Source organism: Tetrahymena thermophila (genome assembly GCF_000189635.1).
Source record: "Tetrahymena thermophila SB210 genomic scaffold scf_8254565, whole genome shotgun sequence".
In the NCBI taxonomy this organism is placed as follows: Eukaryota; Ciliophora; class Oligohymenophorea; order Hymenostomatida; family Tetrahymenidae; genus Tetrahymena; species Tetrahymena thermophila.
Window position 1 is genome coordinate 384,925 of NW_002476336.1, and position 23,835 is coordinate 408,759.

At 20.7% G+C, this 23,835-nt stretch overlaps 4 protein-coding genes across 4 annotated transcripts; 1 reads left to right on the top strand and 3 right to left on the bottom strand. All coding sequences in view use genetic code 6, as the record gives it.

The window, feature by feature from the left end:
* Positions 1 to 518: 518 nt before the first annotated feature.
* TTHERM_00471640 (hypothetical protein) lies at positions 519 to 2,738 on the top strand (the record flags this gene model as incomplete). Its single annotated transcript, XM_001033048.2, has 6 exons — positions 519 to 582; positions 645 to 678; positions 759 to 890; positions 956 to 2,068; positions 2,125 to 2,585; positions 2,641 to 2,738. The coding sequence occupies exons 1-6, from the start codon at positions 546 to 548 to the stop codon at positions 2,736 to 2,738; spliced, it is 1,875 nt and encodes a 624-aa protein (XP_001033048.2). The 5' UTR covers positions 519 to 545.
* Positions 2,739 to 5,434: 2,696 nt separating this feature from the next.
* On the bottom strand, positions 5,435 to 7,045 carry TTHERM_00471650 (hypothetical protein; the record flags this gene model as incomplete). The annotated part of the gene is made up of 1 exon (XM_001033049.3): positions 5,435 to 7,045. The coding sequence occupies one exon, from the start codon at positions 7,043 to 7,045 to the stop codon at positions 5,435 to 5,437; it is 1,611 nt and encodes a 536-aa protein (XP_001033049.1).
* A 2,669-nt stretch (positions 7,046 to 9,714) lies between these two features.
* On the bottom strand, positions 9,715 to 11,565 carry TTHERM_00471660 (hypothetical protein; the record flags this gene model as incomplete). The annotated part of the gene is made up of 1 exon (XM_001033050.2): positions 9,715 to 11,565. One exon carries the CDS (start codon positions 11,563 to 11,565, stop codon positions 9,715 to 9,717), a length of 1,851 nt encoding a protein of 616 aa, XP_001033050.2.
* A 9,309-nt stretch (positions 11,566 to 20,874) lies between these two features.
* Positions 20,875 to 22,320, bottom strand: TTHERM_00471690 (hypothetical protein; the record flags this gene model as incomplete). The annotated part of the gene is made up of 1 exon (XM_001033053.1): positions 20,875 to 22,320. One exon carries the CDS (start codon positions 22,318 to 22,320, stop codon positions 20,875 to 20,877), a length of 1,446 nt encoding a protein of 481 aa, XP_001033053.1.
* Positions 22,321 to 23,835: the final 1,515 nt, after the last annotated feature.

Sequence of the window (23,835 nt, forward strand, 5' to 3'; positions counted from 1 at the left end):
CTGAATTTAAGTTATAAGTAAAAGATTTCTTTCTTAAGAAGCAAGTATTGTTAGTCCAGTCAATCATATTTTGGAAAACTAAAGTATTAATTATAGCTAATATTTTTGATTAACATTTTTTAAGATATTTGTTGAATTTAAATACTTTCATTTTAAAATTAATTTTTAAAGAATGAATAAGATAGTTTATTAATCAAATAAATTAGATAAAATTAGAGATCTAAAAAACAAATTAAAAAAAAAATTAACGGTAATATATTTTTTTAGGATGATCATTTTTTATTTGAATAAAAAAATATTTTAATTTATTAAAATATGAATAATAAAAAGAAGAAAAAAAAATTAATTTCAAACTTGAAGTATTTAGGTTACTTTTAGGATTTACAGTGAATATCTTGCTTGTGTAAAGCTAAATAAATATATAATATTGTTAAAAGAGATTGATAAGTGTTAATTAATCAAGTTTTATTAACAGATGATGATAAAATATCAATATATATATTACATGGTAAATAAGGTAATTAAAAAAGTTAATTATCATAATTATGTTAAAGCAGCTCTATGCTCAGAATATAATGTAAAGTAAAATAATTAAATAAGACTATTAAATTTTTATAATATTTTTATAAAATTGATATCAATAGACTATTCAAGTATAGATTATAGCTAAGTTGAAAAGTGAGTTTTTTTCATTTTTATTTTAATCAAATAATTATATTTCCTGTTAGTAATGATTATTATGATTAAACAAACGTTAGGAATTAAAGAAAATGCTAAACGTAAATGGATTCAAATGATGAGGAGGAGTATTCAAATGAAGAAGGGTATTATGGGAGAATATAAAATAACAGTAGAAAGAAGAGTAAAATTAGCTACAACCTTAAAAAAAAGTATCTGATACATAAATTATGCATATTAATTTAAGTAAACATAGTTTACAAATAAATGAAAATAGGTTTTTAGATGAAGAAAAAGAATCTAATGACGAAACAGATTTTCATTTACCCTAGCTAAAGGATAATAGATATTACAATTCACTACAAAATGAGTAGAGATATAAAAGGAATAAATCCGTCTAACCACGCAATTAATATTAACCAATTGATTAAAAAGAAAAGTTAATTGTTAAAAACACTTAGTTTGAAGAGTAAGTATCCTAATACATTCCTCATCGAAATCATTAAAAATCTTTTGATAATTATTAATATTTCAAAGAATATTATAATGATGAAGAACCCTAACCAATAAGTACTAAAAAACCAAAAACAAGGTAAGTCTCTTTTTATGATAACAACTAAAGTGCACCTTAAATGAATTTAAAATCTATAAATCCTATAAAATCAAAATCTTAAATCGCATCTCCTTTTATAAACTAAAATAATTAAAATTATTTAATATTATAAGAATAATATCGAAACAGTATAGATAGTCTTTAATAGATAAAGATTAATTAACTTAAACAAAGATAGTTGGAAAGGAATTCCTAGAATATTGAAGAGCTAGAAGAAAAAAAAAATTATGAGTTTAATAATAATAATAAAATGAATTTTAACTAATAAGAATAATAATTTAATGATGACTCTAGTGAAACTATTAATTATTCATAATTTGAAGAAAAAAAATAAGGAAGCATTATGAAAATTATTAATGACTTTAGTGAGATTGAATTAAAACCAAACCAACGAAAACCAATCACCACTTCTATTTTGGAAAAAAATTCAAATTTGAATAAAATAGAATATAAATCACCTTAATTATCTCATCTCAAATAAAGATCTTTGATAAACAATCCAATAATAGAAATTTCAGCAACAGATTCACTAAAAGCTATCTAAACTAGCAGTTAAGATGAAAAATCATATATTTTCAAAGATCAGCCAAAGCGCTAATCAATTAATTAAAATAGAATAGAGTTTTAGAGATAACAGAACCTTGATAAATTAAATAATATTTAACTAAGAAATAGATAGTAAAGGGAACTAGCTTCTTAGCTTGTATCATCTCCATAAAAAATTTCATTTGAAATTCCTGAAACCAACAAATCATCAATAGTAGCAAATTTTAATATGTAAATTTTAACAAATAATTAGAAAGAATTAATTAATTAATCCATAAAATAATTAGTTTATAATCAAGAAGAGAATAGTCTTCAGCTTATTAATAATATCATAAGTAAGAGTATTCAAATTAAAGGAATTATACTCCAATTAAAAAACCAAGCAAAACATTTAATTAAAGTCCAAATTAATATCAACCAATTAGCGATTACTCTATAATAAAAAAACTAGAATAAAGCTCTCCTGTACTTAAATAGCTGAAGCAATTAGATAAGCATTTTGAATAAGAATAGAAAGAAAATCAAGATCTTATAAGTAAAATGAATGAATGGTATTTGCTTGAAATGGAAGAAAAAGACTTGGTAAATAAGTCTTAGAAGCCAGTAAAATAATAGTCTAAATCACCAGCATAAATCATAAATAAACAATATAGGATTAATCACCTAGCTAATTTTTCAAATATAAATAAAATTCAAAAAAGGAAGTCATCCAGAGAAGCATTATAGTTAGATATCCCAAAAAAAGAACGTAAATTTGTAATTTAACTTAAGAAATATATTTAATTGTTATTGCTTAAAAAAAGAAAAAGAATTAGAGAGCATTCTGCAGCAATTAAAGTCTTATTCTAAAATTATGAAAAAATAAAAAAAATTTTTAAAAAACTAAGAAAACTTGGATTGAAAGAAAAATTTGAATGTTTAAATAGGAAATTTCTCTATCATAAATTTAAAAAAATTTTTAAACAATAAACAATTTTTGTAAATATTAAAACGTTTATTCAAATAATAATAAGTAATATTTAAACTAAAATTTTTAATCTATAAAGCAATAGACTTTTTGTTTTATATTAAAGTAAGAATCTTAATTCATTTTTTAAATAATTCAAAAACTACTTTCAAAATTTTATAGGTATATTTTAAGGTTGTATGTGTGTAAAACTAATTGGTTATCATAATCAGTTTTTAGGTGTTGGAAATTATAATATACTAATAGCTCAATATTTTATGAAATGTTATCATCAATTAATTTCATTATCATAAATAAAATACCATAATAATGGCTGTGGTAATTTCAAATTGATTGGTTTATTTCTTTTAAACATAGTGGTTTTTAACAGTTAAAGCAAATAATAACTTACTTTTTGTATGCTTTTATGCAATATCACTTTTAAATACAACTGATGAACAATATAGATGATGATCTTTAGAAAGAGTATAATTTTCAATAGGCTAATAAATCAATAAATAATTATGATTATTTATATTAACTTTACTCAGAATAATCTGAAACGAAGAAATTGCTCATATATTTTTAATTTTATAAAACTTTATCATTAAGTAAATGAAATGAAAATTTATTCATTTAAATTTATATAAATCACATTTATTTTTAAACATTTGAAACTAAGAGTTATAAATTATCATTATTCAAAGATAATCCAAAAATCACTCATTATAAACAAATAAAACAAACAAAAACCTTTTTTATATTGTTATCAATATTTAATTCATCATATTTTTACATTGAGATAATAAAAATCTACTTTCATTTTGTGAATTTATTTTGAATTTATTTTTACACCTGATATTAGTAAAATAGGTGTAAAATTTGATAAATGCTTTTTTTAAATTAGTTAACACTATTCCAAATTATTTCAATAGAAAATATCATTATTAAAAATCGACAAAATTTATTATACAGAATAATAATTAGGAAACTATAATTTTTTAATTTTATTTCATTCATCCATTCATCTTATTTTCTATCATAATTATCAACTCATTTATTTTACTTTTAATATTGAAAATTTAAATAATTTAGGCTAAAATTTTTTTGCTAAGTGCTAATTACTGAATGATGTAAGAATATAATTTAATCTTTTTGTTTATAGAATATTTTTTTAATCTTATCAAATAAATAATTTTCTTTTACATTTGTGGTAGAGGATACTATTTCTTAATAAATAATTTTGAAAGTTATACTGACTGAATCATAGATGGAAATGAATAAATCATAAATTTGATAATTAAAAAATGACAAACTTGAATGCAAAAATTACTATATTTATGATCATTTTAATAAACAAAATTATACTTTTACAAAATTATGAAATTTCTGTTTATATTTAATGCTTGAATTATCTGTAATTGGGTAAAAAGTTCATACTTCTAGTAATTATTTCATAATATTTACCTGAAGATTAAATGTTTTTAAAAGTGTAATTTTGCTCGAATAATACATAATATTAAGCAAATTATCTATATTCTATATCTGTAAGCATCATTCTGTAAAAATATCTATATTAGATTGATTGATTTTTATATTTTTCAGTTTGTAACTTAGCAATTGAAATTTATAAAAATGCTATTAGAATATGATTATGTTATAAAATATTTCAGCTTGTATCTAATTTAAAAAATATTATAAATCAATAAAAGTTTTAAACAAAAAATGAAGAATCTTTCGAAGAAATTTCAGTATTCAATTTATAAATTTATACCCAATAATACATTTAAAAACTTCGAAGATATTAAATAGCAAAGGAAAATTTAATGTTATTAGAAATTAATTTCTATTAAAAAGTTACCTCATTTAATTATTTAGAGTTTTTCAATAAACTAAAAAGGATTTATTTATATGCAGTTAATAGATTTAATTTTTTCACCATCTTTAAATAAATTGTCTAGATAAAAAACAATTTAATCACAATCATGAGATAATAAGTGTGAAAACATATTAAATACAGAAATCTTTTGTTATTTTTTATATTAAATTTGCTAATATTTTTTCAAGAAAATAAATGTAAACTTAATAGAATAATATTACATTTTTTTATTTATTAAAAAAATTTATTTTTGTTTATTTAAAAAATCCAAGTTTTTTAAACAAATTGTAAACTGTATTGAGTTACAATAATTGTTTATTTAATTTTACAACTTATTTTACAAATTACTCTACTTGTTTACAATCATGCAAATTTTTTATGAAAATAAAACGAAAGTTAATTTTTCTATCCTACAGTTTTTTGAAACATGTTTGTTTTTTTGTTTGCTCAGTTTTTGCTGATTACTTAAAAAATAGAATAAATGTGTCTTTTTGAATAATATTTTAATTTTTGGTGGTAAAATAAGTAAATAAAAGTATGAATTATTTATACAATATTTTTACAATGTAACAAATTAAATGTATCATATTTATATTTAGAGTAGATATTGATTGATATTTTTTTTTATTATATTAATTTAGTTGGAATGATAACTCTATTATACCATTTTGTGGTAGTTTATAAATATTTATATATGAAATGGTTTAGTAAATTTTAATCTATTTTAATGATCATGCTAATATTTGCAAATTACTAACTAATTTTAGTTAGATCAAATTAATTTAGGGCGGATGAATTTTTTTCTCTTAGTGCGGATTAAAGAAAATTAACGTCTCTTACAAATTTCAAAGAACTCGAGCTAGTTGTCAGTATCTTTTATACGAGCCTCTTTCATCCACCAAGAGGGATCAGTTTAAAGGAATTCAGAAAAGTAAACAGAATAAGGTGAATCAGAGAAGAGCTTCAAAATAAATTCGTTATTTAAAGAAAATGAGTCAAAATATTTTTTGAAATCAGAAATGAATTCAAGGTTAGATCCATAATTTTTAATAATTACCCTTCTGAATCCTTTTAGAAGGTTTTTGGTGTAGTTACTATCATTTTAGTACTCTTTTTTTTGCTTATTTTACTCATCGTCATCATCAAAAGCAACTTGAGCTAAGTATTTTTAATTCATTTCATTTATTTTGAAAATTGTTTAGTTTGAGTTTAAAGATATTTAGGAAGTTTATGATTGTGGTTTTTATATTTATAAGGATGTGCATAAGGTGGAGGAAATTAAGTTATTTGATTATTATTGTTATTTTTACATGTCTAGATCGTCGACTTTTTATTCAGATGTATTCAAAAAATATAGTTTCTTTTTGTTAGTAATAACATCTTTACTTTACTTTTAGATACCCTTTTTCAACAAAGCGTACTAGGCTTACTTTTTCTCAGGGTTTATGATATCTTGAACCTAAGGAGTACTGGCTTGAGTTTATAGTGGACTGACTTCCTTGGCTTCAACTTTAATTTATGCATAGAAAGACTGAGTTGAATTACTAGATGCTTTTTCAGCCTAGGAGTTCATCATGTGATTAATATTTTATTAAAGGGTTATTTTGGAATTAGACTCTTCTTTACTACAATCTGTATCATTTTCTTGCTCGTCATAGCTTTCTTACTAAAAACCATTAAGTCCTTCAAAGCATTTATTATTAATTTCGTTTGAAATGGTTGTTCTTTATGATTTAGAGGTAATCGAGTCTCTAAATTTATTTAGATTTTTATCAAATTAAATAACAAGAGTATCCTGATGTCTATTAATTTCAGACTATTTATCTAATTAACTCTTGTTGTTTTATTATTAATGGGTTATAGATTAATTAGAATGAAATTCCTTTAATGATTATTGTGAGATTTATGTACTTGATAAATTAAATAATTTTTCTTTTTCAGCTATCGATTCTTAGTTGCTCTCCAAACAATTTTTATCTGTGAGAGAATTTCTGCAACACATGCAAATGTTATCCTAAATAAGAGAAATTATTTCTTCAGAAGAAATTTATAAAATTTAGCTCATTAAATTTATTTTTTGTTGTAAATTATTAATAAGTTAGGCTTTTTTTAATTGCTATTACTATTTTTATTCATTTTGTTCTAAGATATGAGAAAAATACTATTACTAAAATCCTTATTGTTATTATTAAGAATTGTTTGGAATGCTATTTAAATTTTAAGGCATGATAATTTGTTATTGAAAGCTTGACTGCATGTTAGGGACCATCAAGTTGTAGTAAAGAGGAATTTATTAATAGTTAATCTAAGGATTTATTAATTAGTTTGTTGAAAATGTTGGCTCTGGTGCTCTGGACACAGAAGGAAAGGATAAGGCGTTCATTTAAGTGAGCAAAGAAAAATTATTTTGAAATTAAAAACTAAAAGTTTTAGTATTGATTTGTGATTATTTGTTTGATTATCAAACTTTTAGTAAGAGACTTGAAGAATCTATGAGAAGATTAATTTTTTGAATTGCTTTTTATCTTTTTAAATTTTTGATATTTAGTTTATGAAAATTAAGTATAAAAAATAATTTATATCTGGAGTGATAAAAATAATATTTAGAAGCTAGCTAGCTAGTTTATATTGCAACCGTTTTGTTTACATTCTAAGCTCCCCAGCTTTAAAAACAAGAAGAAGATAGCATTTTAGAAAGTTTTTCCTTGTTGTCGATTGTTACATCCCGAAAAATTAATTTTTAAGATAGCACCAAAAAGACAGGTGGAAAATATATCAAAAAGTTTAATTACTTATTAACTATTTAATGAATTCTGGCAAAATAATTTAAATTAGAAAGTACTCGACCTTTTCTATAAGAATTTATTAAAATCAATTATTATGCTTACTAATATATATATAGTTTTTGGAATAACCTTGATTATGTATACAATAATCGAGCGAAACTCAAGCTATTAATCATAAATCTATAATCTAAGAAGTATTAAAATTCACCTAAAAATACAGTATTAAGCTTCTAAGTAAAGTGTAACAACAGTCTTCAATTTAATGAAAGCTTAAATCAATAATCATTTGGGTTTTATAAAATATACTCAAAGTTGAAAAACTAAATACCAATTTTTGGAAAAGAATTAATATAATTATATGACTTACATAAAAATTTTACAATCTTTTGTAAATTAAAAAAATTTTTAAACTTATTAAAGTTCTTAACTAGAAATGTAGAAATTATTTAACAATAAACTCAAGAATATATTTTATTTTTTACAAAAAATCTCTAATACTCATATAAATTTTCTTGAAAAGTATTTTAGTGCAGATAATAAAAGTTTGTTAACTTTTTTTAAAAATATTTATTGGAAAGTTTCCATTTTTTAAAGCAAAAATAAAAACGCACAGGTTTTCAAACAATTTATTAATCAAATTATAAAAATTACAGTGAAACTTTAATTACTCTGAAATCTAAAAATAAGAAGGAAGTATATTTTTATCATTAATTTAGATTATATACTTTGTTTAACTGCTTTTTTTTTTTATTTACAGCAAAATGTGTTCATTTAACTGTATATCAATCAAAAACATTATATAATACTCTATTTTATCTAAAGCCAATAATATTTTAAAATTGGTTAAAATTTAAAGCTATTATTTTTATTATTGAAAAAATGACCCTTAAAAACACATCTTAAATTTACAATGTTTTATATTTATTTATTTATTTGGACAAATACACTGTTTTTGTAATAATTTTATTAATCTATAGATTACACCAACATTTGCAACCTTATCAATAAAATTTGTAACCAGAAACTTTTTAAATAAGTTTTTATCTTTTAACTGTATGAAAATTATTTAAATAATAAGGAAAGTTTCTAGCAAAAATAGATTGAGTTATATAAATATAGTATATTATGGTCAATTATTGATAAAAACAAATATAAAAAATTTGAATTAATATTTATAAGTTAGATTTATCATACTATTAAAAATTTCTGAAAAGAATATAATTAATTATAAATTATTTTATATTTGTTTAAATAGTGACAATGAGAGTATTATTTTTTTCTCTGAAATTCAGGACAGTAAAATTAAAAGTGAAATTTAATAAAAAAAAGATCATTTATTCACAAAAAAAGGGCACTTAAATAGTTAAATTTTAAGCAAATAATTCAAAAACTCTTAGAGGCCATTAAAAATTTGGTTAAATAATTATTTTTATTGTGAAAAAACTCTCTTTATAATATTTAAGTTAAATATTTTTCGAGTATCATTTGATAAAACATCAAGTATCATTTAAAATTTTAGTAAAGATAAACTTTATTAGATTTTTTTTATAGTTAATTGTTTAAAAATTTTAGTTTCTAATATTAAATTTAATAATAGCTTCATAAGCTGTGAAGTAAATATTATTGATTCCTTTTGTACAATATTTCAGTTTTATTGTTTTATTGATAATGAAGAGTCTTCATAACTATTGGAGGTTCTAATAACAAATATAATTAATAAATTATTCTTTGAAAACATAAATAATCATTTTTGTGAAAAAAAAGAAGCTTTTAAAAATATGATAGTAAATAATATATTCTGATAAATTTTATAAAGCCAGCTTTTTAAATTAGATCTACTAGCCTAATAATTATTCCTATACAAGAACAAGCTCTTACAAAAAAGGATAAATTTATATCTTCCATTATGAATGATATCAATTAAAAAACAAATTTATCTGATATGTATTCAAGCTGTTCTAAAAATATCATTTCTTTATATCAATTAAATAAAAAGGTTATAAAAATTAATGATACAATTAATAATAAATAAATAAATAAAGCTTTACTTTTTCTTTTAAACTTTTTAATATATATCATACATTATATAAAAATATTTTATATGCTTTCATCAAAACTTTCATAAAAAAAAGGGGTATTTATTTTTATTTTTTTAAATGACTTGGGTTTTATTAGTAAACAATATTGAATAGTTATTTAAATTAAATACTTTAAAAAGTAAATAAATAAATTATCATTTATATTTTCAATTAATAATTGATTTGTATCACATAAAATATATTTAAGGTCTTTCGAAGCTTTTACGCTTAGTTTTTATATGGTTTATCTTCTTTTATTTACATAGATTGAAAAAATTAATTTATTTTTCAACATCTTTGATTTTTGCTTCTTAGATCCACCAGTGAGGTGGCTGAGATAAGAATTTATTAAAATAGCTTGAATACTCATTGTCACTAAAGAGTTTTAAAATAAACTCATTATTAAGTTAATTATTTGTGAAATATATTTAAAATTGCTAAAAAATGAGTTGGTCTGCGGTAAAGCGCTTCATGTAACGACGGAACCCCTTAAGGAGGTTCTTTGTGTAATTTGAATCATTGTAGTAATCCTATTTGCTTTTCTTTATTTTATCTTTAGGCCTCACTGAACAGATGATAATTACCTCGGACTATTTATTAATCTTTATCATATCTTTTTTATCATCTGGTGATGAATCAGATAAAAATCTAATTTTACAGTACTTTTTAGTTAGTTGTGGTTCTTAAGAGCTTGAATATTACTTTTACTGCTCAGAGTCGGTTTCAGTAAATTCATTCATTCTACAAGTAAAGTCAAGTTTACAGTCCGCGCTGGCGCTGGGTGTATTAACTATATTTTAAGCATTTTCACTATTGTTGCTAATTTGGTGGTTATTTAATTAACTTTAAAATTTACAAGAAAAATTTTAACTTTGTACTGAAAAGTTATTTATAGATTCGAGCTGGCTATTTTGATTTTCTTATTCTTCGAGTTTTGCTTAAAAAATAGATGGCTAAGAATTGATTAAATCTAATTTGTCCTTCGAGCTAGTTTAGTTATCACTATGGATATCTTAAAAATGTTTTTGGATTCTCTTTTTGTTTGCTTTGCCATTCTTACGATTATCCTGTTTTCCTTTTAAATAGCTATTATCTTGCTATATTTGAGTCATAAATTATGATTCTATGCAATTTTAATTGATGGGTAATTCAAATTCATTCTTTGTTTAAAACAAGTTGTCTTTCTTTGATTAACTATTATTTTTAGTTGAATTTAAATTTTCAAACTACACCTACTGCTTTTAATTCTTACTATTTTGTATCTATTTCCTTTTAATTGTATTGGTATTTTATTATGACTTTTATTAATTTTTTATTTAATTATCATATTCGTTATTTATACTAATCTCTCTGTTATTTTAAATATAATTAGTTTGTTCATTTTCTTCTGAATTATACTCTTGCTTTTATGTTTAAAACGATGAGCAATTTCCTTTTTATTTAAATTTTTTTTCAGAATTACAAGTAATTTCATTATCAGGTTTGCTAATTTTTATAGATTTTTAAGATGGTGATTGGCAAGTAATATCTCCAATCTAGCTTTCAGATATCAAGCAACTATGGTTATTACTATATTTTACCTATTCGCTTGAATGAGAAAACTTTTTTTTCCTTGATACGCTGTTTTCAGATTGATGCTCTGTTTGAGCTGGTTATTTTCTTGATTTCATTTAAAATGCTTCATATTAATAAGAAGAATCAGGTTATAAATTTTACTTGAAGGAACCAAATCTATAATTTTATTATTGATATGTAATAGGAAGTTCTTAGTTTTACTAGTTATCCAATTCAATGTTGCTATATATTACTTGTTGGGGAATTGGCTAGTAATTTTACTATGAAAAAATAGGATGGTATTAAAGCTTATTTAAAGCTTGAATGTTGATTTAATTTGCTTAAGAGCAAATGTTATTCGGCATTGCTGATTAGAAGCTATTTTGTGGAGTTATTAGCTTCGAATTATTATTTATATAAAAACACATATTCTAATTTGGGTAAGGTAAGGACATAAGAGATTGCATTTAGTAGGGGTGGTTCATAGGAATTTTTGAGGTTTGTTTTCTAATATAAGTTAACTTTAGATAGATTAAAATATTTATTTTTAATTATATTTAATAACCCTTTTGGAATTGTTAAATATACTTACTTAGTTTTCTATATTTTATTATGAACAAGAAATTTTATTTTACTTTAATGATTATATCAACAATCAATTAAATTAAACAAGTTTTAATCTTTTTCCTTTTTACTTCTATTTGATTAATCAAACAAACAACCTTTTCTGCAATAACAATATATATAACTAAATATTAATCAATAAAAGGAAACTAGAGTACAAATATGAAAAAATTTTTAAAATATACTTCAAATTTACTTTTATTGCAAACATTAATCGCTTTTTTGGCAGTTTAAGTTAAATAAAATCACTCTAAATCCTTCAAAAATCCTTCTCTCTTCATTGATTTTTGAATTATTATTGGCTTTAATAACTTAAAAAATGTTTGGTTCATTGAACCATATATAACTTTCCTACCCAAATCTATATATCATTTACAACCTACTTCTTTATACTTAAATATTCAAAATTTTGTTTGTCTCTTTACCCACTTCAGACTTAGTTAAAAAGAGTACAATAACTAATTATTAAGCTAGATTTTTCATCATATAATAAACATAAGACTCTATAAATTCCTTAAGTATAAACAGTATGAAATTATTGTAAGATTAATTTATAAACAATACAGATCTAACAAGTAAAAATATGAATTAATTTTATTGTTTAGTTTCTTTTTTGCTTGTACTTAAAGTAAATTATATTAAATTCGTAAATGATTTATACTTTGAATTAGTTTGAGTAAAATTAAGAGAGTGACTGATTGATTGATATATTAAATTATAAAAAATTTGTTAGTTCCTCAAGGAATACTAGATAAAACCTTCTTTTTTACCACTCTATTCCTATAGAACTTACAATAAACTAAATTCTATATTACACATATAATTTCTTATAGAGAGAAAAATTTACTTTTCTGCTCGATCTTTTTCATGATAAAATTTTTATAGAACTAAAAATTAATAATTTCTACATTGTATTACTTCAGTCAAGAGATTAAAATTCAAAGATAAATTATATATAATTAATTTTTAATAACCAGCGTTATAATTTATGAGCCATCTCGTCTATAGAAACAGATATTTTTTTTGGCAAATTAAGAAATTAAGTGTATTTATTTATCATCATTTAAAATAAATAAATATAGTAACTCCCTTTTAAATTACAAAAACTTTAAGCTATTTTAAATATATGTTGTCTTTCTATATTAAATTTGTAAGCCTTATCAATGTTTACTTTTTTTAATTTAAAAAATTTAATGTAAGATAAGTTATTATGTGTTAACAACATTAATGTATTTTTATATGTTATCTGATTAAAATATAAGGTTTTATTTTTAAATAAAATTCAAAGAAAAAATATGAAATAAGATGGATATCTTATTATGACAATTAGTTAGTTATTCAATTTTTTTATAGGTTTCTAGAAATAACTTTCAAAACAAGAGAAGGAATTTATTTACATTATTTTAAACTTAAAAAAATGCATTATTAAAAATACAAAATATTGTAAATTTTTATTAGATTAAAAAATTACAAAAGAACTTTAATTTCACAATAGTCTAGTCAGCCTCAAGCAGCAATTTTAACTCAAGTAAGTCTTTATTAGGGAGTTAGATTGAAGTAAAATTAATATAATTGCAACGTAAGAAATTTTCTGATTGTAAAGGAAAAGAGTATTAATTTTATAGTTGTGTAAAAATAAATTATCTATTCGCATTTCTTAATTGCAAAATTGGGGGTATTTTTCTTTTAAATCAATGTAAAAGTAAAAATAAACGAAATATGAGTGTAATTTAATAAACTAATCACAAATAAATAGTGACTTCGAAAAATTGATTTGTAAATTATCTCTGCCTTTGAAATTTTAATTAATAGAACAAAATTTTTTCATAAAATTCTGTTTTCAGACAAGTAAAAATTATCCTTTCTTTATACTTCTCATCATTATACTGATAAAAACTAAAAAAATCTTCTATAATCTAAAATAATAGTATTTAATCAAAATTTACTTCAAAAAAGATTGTTTACAATTTTTTCTATTATTTTTACATTTCTTTGCTTCCTTTATCTATGAGAATTAATTAGCTGTAATTATTTAAAAAATAAAATATTTAATCATCTTAGATACAAAAAGTATTTTAGTATTAGCAAAGATAAAACCTAATTTATAAGCTTTATAAAAAATTAAGTGATATATATATATATATATAGATTTTTTACCTTCTAGTAAATTACATATTGATTTATTATTATGTATTTACTATTAACTGTATAAAAATAATAGATTACTTATTTCCAAATTAGTTTACAGTTGATTATGTAATACTCTTCACACATGAAAGGAATTTATCTCATATTTAATATAATCATAAATAGAATTCAATAGAAAGTAATGTAAATGAACTATTTCAGTTTACAAAATTTAGAATATATATTCATTTTTAAAATAAATATCAAATTAAATGCGCAATAATAATTCTGTTCATTATCAGCTGGTATATTTGAGTACTAAAATAAAAATTTTCATACAAGTGCTTATTAACATAAAATAATTTAGTCTTAGAATATAATAATATGAATATTTATAAAAATTAATTTATTTATATCTTTCATACAAGTTTTAAGAAATTTTGTTATGCTTCCACTTGATTTTTGATACAGCTGATAAATTGTTTATAAATGTAATTTAATTAAGAGAAAAAAAGATTTTTTTATTTCAAGTCATTGCTATTAAGAAAACTTAAGTTTGGTTCATATCACATAACAGCTGGCTCATTTTTATCTAAATAAGAAGCAAAACCATTAACTAATTAAAATAGATGAAGAAAAATAATAGAGAAGTTTAAAGTTCTATTTACATTTTTAAAAAATATGTACTAATCTAATCTTAAAGAGTTTCAATTTCTTATTAAAAAAAAATGTTTTAAACATATTTTAAATTATCTATTAGAATTTATATTTGTTTGGATTTTGAATTAAGCATTATCATATTATTTTAATTATTACAAAAAATATAGATAAAAACTAAAAATATTTGAAATAGCACTTCTTCAAATTAAAAATATTTTTTAACGAGTATATACTGCTTTTTTTATTTTATTTTCCATTTTAATACATCAGAATTTATAAGACCTTCATAATTTTTTAATATTTAGCTACCAAAGTTTTTTCTAGTCATGGTATTAGGTATTTCCTTCAGACTTACTTACACTTTTACTCAAATTGAGAAATGAGAGAAAGATAGAAGGAAAACGTCAATTTTTGATTTTTATCATATGAAATTCACATCCTTCTATTTTATAGAAGAAGAATCTAGGAATATTTTAAAATTCAATTATTTATCTCAAAATAAAATTAATTCCTTTCAATGAAAAAAAGTTGAAGTATGTATTAATAAACTGGTTATTTCTGATTTAATCTAAATGAATATTGATTATAAAAAAAATTATATTAAATGCAAAAATTGGTTCGTGGAAGTGTTAAGTTTATTCTAAAATTATAAATACTTCAATATAAATCAGTAATTTTGTTTTTGATAAATAGATTATAAAGGAAGGAATAGAATTTTCATCTATCTATTTAGATAAATACATGTATTTAAATTAGAGTTTTATTTTATCAAGTGTGTTAAATTCAAATTTATATTAATTTGAGTAATTATTTTACTAAAATATACAAATTAAGAACTTATTAAATTAAGAAAAATTTCCATTTATTTAAAATTATAAATGATATTTAGCAAATAAAATTAGATCTTAAATATAATTTTCCAAAAGGAATTTATTAAAAAATTAGAAGTATTTTTAAAATTTTTTTTTACTTTTTATTTAAATAAGAAAAAATAAATAACTTAAAATAAATTTATAACAAAAAATTAGATGTATTTTTAAATTTTTTGTTACTTTTTACTTAAATAAGAAAAAATAAATAACTTAAAATTATTATCAAGCTATTTATATTTTTTTAGTTTTAATTTCTAGCTCAAACTTTATAACTTTTGATCTTTAAATTACTACATATTTTAATCTCATATTTTATAATTTCAACATGTTTTATTCTAATTTTTGTGATTCCAAATTCTTTATTCAAAATACTTTTAGTGAATAAATAAATTATTATTTCTTATTTAATATTGATAAATATAAATAAAAAAGAAAAATTGTATTATTATTTATTTAATTTTTAAATTTCGATTTTGGAGCTGTAATAACATATCAAGATTTGCTTTGATTAAATTTTCATTTATTAACCTTTACTTAATTTATCTAATAAAGCTATATTGTTGAAATCGTAAATAGAAAAAATTATTTGTTTTTGGCAAATCTAAAAATAATATGGTGAAAAATGTTTAATTATATTGAAGAAGTCATAATCTTTATTAAAATTAATAATTTATTATAACTAACTTGATAAATAAAGAAGCTATTTTCTAAAATAATAACTTAACTTAAAAATAAATTAAACAACTCAAAATCTATTGAAATATATATTGTAAATCCACAATAAGTTTTGTGACCGAGTTCGAGAGGTGGGTCAAAAAACTCACTTTTCAAAATGAAAACAAAAAATTCAAAAAATTCAAATTCTTATTTGACCTTAATCAATAAGGATCTAGGTTAATAGAGAATATTAAATTAAATAAATTGTCTTTTAAAAAGTATAAACTGATAATAAATAAACATATCAATTTTTAGAAAAAAAATTTTAATTTAAGTAATTTAATTAAATTTTTAAAGCAAGTAACTAAAGCCAAATAAAAAATATTTTAATTAGATTTTGAAAATTTTTAATTAGTAGTATGAAAAAGATAAAAATTTTAAAGATCATATAAAAAATGATTAAGTGAAATAAAAAGTAGAGATCTATTATTTTAAAAGCTAAAAATTAACTCAAGTTTAAGGAAAAGATAAAATTAAATATTAAATAACATCAAATATAACCTTTCTTAAATTTATTTTGATACTTTAATACATTTTTTAATAATGAATTAAAATATATAATATTTCCATCATAATTAAAAATTTCAAAAGTAAATTAACTAATAAAAATTATTATTACTAAATCTTAAATCAAATTAGTTTTTTTAATTTTAATACTTCTTCTTTCTTAATATTATTACTCAATAAAACAAGAGCTTTTTAGAGTAAATAAAATGTTTAAATATATTCTATTTCCTTATTTAAAACTTTAAAATATGCTAATAATTATTAAAAAAAGTTTATGATCAAATATATATTTTTTGCTTTATAAACTCAATTAAAAGTATATATTAGAAAAATAAGTTAAATTTAACAATCCAAATTTAATCTATTATTTTGTTTAAATAAAGATTAAATTATTAATTAAACGATAAATAATATATGGAAGTACAAATATTAAGTCATTTAAATTTGCTTAAAAAAATTTATAAAAAGGCAAAGATTTTAATTTATTTTTTGATAATAATTATTTTGATAAGAGTATTAATTTTTAATCAACTAATTGAATTAGAAATTAAAATAAATCTGAAAAAAAGTTAAAATGTATTTTTGCTATTTTTAAAGATTAATTTTTAAAATAGAAGCAATAAATTAATTTATGATAAAAATATTTATAATATGTTGAGTTTTTGTTAAAGTTTGATTCAATATAATTTTTTAAAAATATAAAAATAGTTAATTCTAATTTAAACAAACAAACAAACTTAAAAATTATTAATTTTAGACATTTTAATAAATAAAAATATCTATTAAAATAAATACTTTCTTTTGTTTCTATAATTATTTAAAATTTGTATAACTTTTCAAATAAGAAGACATATTTTTTAAGAAAAAGACTATTTTGAACCTGAAAATGTTTTGTTCTTTTTATTCTTCAAATTTTTAATTTAAAAATAGATTAAAATATATGAAATAATTTTTAATCTTAAATAACAATATATTTAAAAAATTAAAAATAAAATGAATAAATATATTTAACTAAAGTTTATTTGTTACTTTAAAATATGATAAATAGTTTTGATAAAGCTTATAATAAAAGTTAATAAAGATTTATATGTATGAGCAAAATTGCAAGAATCAAACTCTGTCATTCCCTCTTTTTAAGTATTAAAAATTGAAATATTGAGAAAAAATAAATATCTTTAATACCCCTTTGTTTGAATTACTTTTATATATTATAAATAGTCAAAGTTTTACACTTATACAAACAAAATGATACTCATTCAAAAAAATTAAATTGAAAATCCCCCAACCATAAATAAATACCTTCCTTAATTTTTTCTGATTGTTTTTACAATAAAAAAAGGATTTTTGATAAGGAAATTGCAAAGTTTCTTCTAGTATTAGCAAATAAAGATTTTATAAATTAATACTAAAAATAATTTTTTGCATTTTTACTAACTAGATAAAAGTTAACTATTCTTTAAAAATGGTAATTTATTCTTATATTTAGATTTTATTTTTAAAAAAAGTTCTAAGCTTGATGTAATAAATTCATGGATATAAATTAAATCAATTAAACTTTTTAGAATTCTTATTTATTATCAAAAATCGATAGAATCCAAATTCCAAAAAAATAGTATTCTGCATTAATAAGTTTCTAATTTTCTAGAAATTAAAAATTTCTCTCAATCTATCTTTCTTAATTGAAGATTTCTTTTTATAAAGATTTAGATTTTACTTTTAAATAAATTTATAGAAGAGTTTCTAAACTAATTTTTGTTTACTTGCAATTCAAATATTTTTATTACAATTATTTTTTTAGTTCATGAGATAGATAGATACAAACTTTTGATAATCGATACCTTTTGTAAAAAGATAAGCAATAATTACATATTAAAAATAAAGCACATTTAGAACATATAAAATATACAACTATTATATGAATTGACGTAAGAAGAATGAATGAATAAAAATATACTTTTCTAATGTATGGTTTGGAGGAAATTATGAAAGTTTTTACTTTGGTAATATTAATTTCAAATAGTGTAAATAAAAAAAGTAAAGCCCATCAAATTTTCCTAACAAAAAATATTAACAAAGTTTATTAATCCTTTTCAAGTTTATTTGAGTTTACAATTTCCAATATAACTAAATCTTATATAGTAATTAATAGAACTATAAAAAGAATGTTAAGCTGTGTGTATTACCATTATTCAAAGCATTTAAATAAAATGCTTCAAACCACATAAATCAATAAAATAAATATATAAATAATTTGAATTTTTATCATTTCGAAGGATAAAATGACCATAAAAAACTAAAAATTTTGAGTTTTAACTCAAATGAATTTTATTTTTATATTAACTTAAAACTGTTAATTTTATCTGAATCTTTTTATAGCTTAAAGTATTAGCTTCATTAAGAATTCATTTAATATTTCTATTTATAACAAACAAAGAAGAATAAAATTTTATCATTTTTATAATGAAAATAATTTCTTTATTGAATATCAATAGATAATTTTAGGAATTAGTTAACCATTAAATTTTATTTTCACAACCTTATTTAAATATAAGTAGTCTTAAAAATTATTTTGGCCAATTTAATTTAATATTCCAAAGAAAAATATGAAGAATAGGTAATTACTCTCTTCAATTATTTTATATATTTGATTTTGAATAGAATTATTATTAATTTTTTTAGGTTACTTCAAAAAAAAAATTAAATATCAAAAAACCAATTTCCAATTAAAAACTATATCAAAAAAGCAAATTAAATTAAAACATAGAAATTTAAAATCGAAGAGTATGTATAAATCTTAATCAATCAAAGTATTCTAAATTAGTTTGTGAATTAATTAAAGAGATAAGAATATTTAATTTATTTGAACTTATCAAAATATTTTTGGTGCAATATTTAGAAGATACAAAAACATTATTCTTGTTTTTGTTAAAAACAAAGTAAAGATTAAAAATCTTTCTTTTAATTTATTAAAAATACATTTATTATAATATATTCAAAAAAAACTATATTTTGTATCTTAAGATAACAAAATTGATTTTTAAAATTTTGAGTAAAGTACTCAGTTTTTGCGATTTTTCTTATAAAACATATGAAAAGAATTAGTTTATTGATTTACTTCTTCTAATGAGTGAATGAATATTTATTAAAATAAATGATAAAAATATGCAAGAAAATATTCTAATTTTGAATTATGTAATGAAGAAAGTATAAGTTGAGCTAAAAATTAAATTTTTTGATTTCTTTTGATAACAAAAAAGATCAAAAAGTTTTGCTTCATTTTAATAGGAAAAAAAGTAATTTATTTTAAAAAAACTACTATTTGTAAGCTAATCTAATTAAATGATAAATAATATATTTTCATTTTATATATTAATTCTGGCTTAAAATTGCAAATTTAAATTTGAAATTGGAGGAATATGTCAGAAAATTTTAATTCTATTTCATATCTTTTTTGTGTTGAATTCAGGTCAAAAAAGTTAACTTTTAAAGATTTAATATTAATTTTTATATTTTGTATTTAAAATCTTGGGGTAGGAATGAAAACTATATTTTTAAAAGAAAAGACAAATTTTTTTCATTCATAAGATATTGAATCTAATTTTTAGCCAGAATTGAGAAAAAAAAAATTTAAATAAATCTTTATCCGAAATGGTTAGATTGTTTGCTTTTTACCCAAAAAAAAATACTTTATGAACTTAAAATAACGCGTTTTTATGTTTTTTATCATTTGTTATTTGTAAATTTAGTAAAAATAGTTCTGCGATATATTTTCTCTTTTTTTTAGAACAAATATTATTTATTATTTGTTCTAAATATAAGCATTTATTTGAAAATAAATTTAACTGTTGACAGATGGTAATAAAGAGAAAATAAATTTACAAAAGGTTCTATAAAATAATTAATGAATCTTAACCAATATAAAAATGTTAAGCATTTACTATTACTAAGAATTAATGGCTAATATGCTGAAAGAATTAGCAAATATTTATGATTAGTTTGTTACTGATTATGTAAAATGAAATTTTTAGAAGATTTTTTAATTTGTTATAAAAGTATAAACAATATAAATTTATACATTATTGGAAGGAAGTAATATAATTAAATTTATTAAATAGTTGTTTTCTAAATTTTATATATAATAGGAGTGAAGTTAGTAAGATAATGAGCGAGTTATAGTGTGGATAAGATTATTAATTAATTTAATTTTTTTAAATTTGTGGGGAGAGTTTTTTATAATTTTTTTTCAAAATTATCTTTCTATTTTCTTTATTTTCAACACTATCTATTTCATTAAGCAGTAGTTGTGTTATCAGCCTCAGCCTCAGCTTCAGCTTAGGCTACTACAGTCTAAGTATTTGTGTTTTATTATTCGTTTTATACAATATTTTCTGTTTATTAGTTTTATTCTTCAGAAGGAGAGCTGCTAGTAGGAGCATTGACTGTATTAGTTTGCTTTCCTTTTCTCTTTGTTCTAATGTCAGCATAATTTTTATTTTTCACAGTCTCAAAGAACTTTAATTAACGGGTTGGCTCTTTGATTTTAGCTTCTTTAATCCACCATTAAGGATCAGTTTATAAAAAGTCCTCAAATTCAGATTAGTAGGGAGAGTTTTCAAGAAGAGTTAAAATGAATTCGTTGCTAAGTGTGTTATTGTAAAAATATTGTTAAAATTTTTCAATAGTATCTTTGTTGTCCTTATATTTCTTATTCATGTGACGACGGAAACCTTTAAGAAGATTTTTTGTGTAATTACTATCGTTTTAGATTTCTTTCTTGCATCTCTTGTCGGAATTTTGATTGTCTGAGCTGTTTTAATCTTACAAGTGGTCTTCTTGGATAGTAATTAATTCATTTTTAGCTTCCTTTTTGACCATCAATATATTATTTTTCATGTGATTTTGCTAATAAACTGAGTTGCTATAATTTTATTCCATTCCGAAGTTATTAATGGAGGGTTAGTTATTTCTGATTGATTGAGTGGAAGAGCAATCAGAAATGTTTGAAGGAATACATTTTTAAGCAAATGACTATTATCCATACATTAAGTTCATATTTGGATAGCCACTTAGTTTTTAATGGAGCATGCTTTATTCAAGTAAAGTTGTAGTGGATTTAAGGTCTTCAGTACATAACTTTTTATGAACAAAGTTTTCATGAGATGGAGAGTCACTTTGATCTTCGATCTTAGAATATTAGTAATTAATATCATAAGCCCTCTTTCTGTTAAGAGGCATTTAACTTGCATGGTCACCCATATACATGCTCAAGGGCTATTGTTGCAAATTGTAATTTTTCAAATTTGTAGGAATATCTTAATTTAAATGTAAAGGTACTCTGCTGAGTTCATTATTTTCAATAACTGGTAGACCCTTGCGTTAATTATAACCATTTTATATATTTAAATTTTAGTGACCATATGGAGGAATAATACCATTGATAGCAGCACCTTGATGATAAGGTTGCATAGGAATGGATGGAGTATTTAATTATGAGATAAATTATTATTAGCGTAATTTAATCTATAATTAAAGTTATTAAAGTTACTAAATTTCTTGTTAAATTTACTATTCGGCCTCAATAAATTAATTGTGAATTTAAATATGGGGAGGTGCTTGAGGAGCGAACATTTACTTAGCATACATCAAAGAGTTTTAAGATGGCTAAGGTTATTAGAAAGGAGGTATTTAAGAAACCATATGTGGTGGAATTTAGTGGTTAATTTAAGTAAACATTTTTAGTTTGTTACTTCTTTCTTTGAGGATTATGGAATAGTTTGTTTTTGTTTTTTTGATATAAACTTTTCTTTTTTCTTTTATCTTTATTATTTTTTTTTGTTTTTTATTTATTCTTATTTAATTAGGTCTTCTCATATGAGCTAAATAAATTATTCAAACACCGGATTCATTCTATTTTTTTTTTAATAATTTAAATTACATATCTGCCCATTTTAGGGGTAGTCTCAAAATCTTAATTAATACCAATTATCCAAGCTGATTTTTTATAATCAACTTAACCTGAAATTTAATCTTTCTATTATTTTCTTTTTCAGAAATACTCTATCAAGCAACTATAAACTTACACTTTAAACATTATAAAAACAAATATGAGGCAATTTTATTTCTGTTTAGTTTTAGCTTAATACTAGCTTAGCTAACAATTATAGTGCACTAACTAATAAATATACTTTACACATATTATCTGGAAATTTTTTTTATTTCACTATTAAAATTCAAGTCAAGATATTTGATAATTGTAAGAAGCAAAACTAATCCTATATATAATCAATAATTTATTTAAAAAATTTATTATCAAGTTTGTAGACCAGCTATCAAATAAATTAAATTAGCTCAATTATCTTTTGCTTTTATTTTAAACATATGAATCATAAGCAAAATTTTATGTTACTTCTCTTATGAAATAAAATATTATTTATTACATTTATCAAAATTCTGGCTATTAATAATGCTTCTTTTTTGTAAAAATACTTCTTACACCTCAAATTTACCTGATTTAATTGTCCAAAAAAATACACTCAATAACTCTCTGACAAATTAATTTAGAATTCTCTCCAGCTTTAAAGCTTGTGTATTATTTTTAAAAAGATGCTTGTCAGTTTTCTTCGATATCTGCAAAGAAATACCATGAAAAAAATGGTAAGAATTATGAAGTTGTAAGGATTCACAAAAAAACAAAAATACAGAAAAAAATGAACAATATATCCTTTAAATAAAATAATCCCATAAAATAAGCTAATTTATCCAATGATGGAATATAAAATAAATGTTTAAATTATGATATCAAATTGAATTTAGCAGTGGCTTACGTTCGGGGAAAAGATTACAGTAATTAATATCTAAAAGAGGTAAATTCTTTTTCACAAAACAGAGTAATACTCAAATTTAAGATTTAATTATAAATTTTTGTCCAGAATTATTAAATTATCTTGAGTTCATATACCTTGCCTGGCTTCTATTTTTTCTTATTACAAATTTTGATAATTAAAGTGAAGAATTAAATTTGGAGATTTCTACTCATATGATTTAATTATATCATCATACTATTTCATCACAGTTATAATTTAATCTTATTCCTTTTTTTTGTAAGCTACAAACATCTCTGCCCTGCGCTTTAATTTGCAAAAGTCACAATACAAATGATAATTAGCTTACAAATTGCAAAAAAATGGTAAAGAGTGAGATGTAATCATAAGTAACAATTAAAAATAAGAAAAAGGAGTTTTTTTTAAT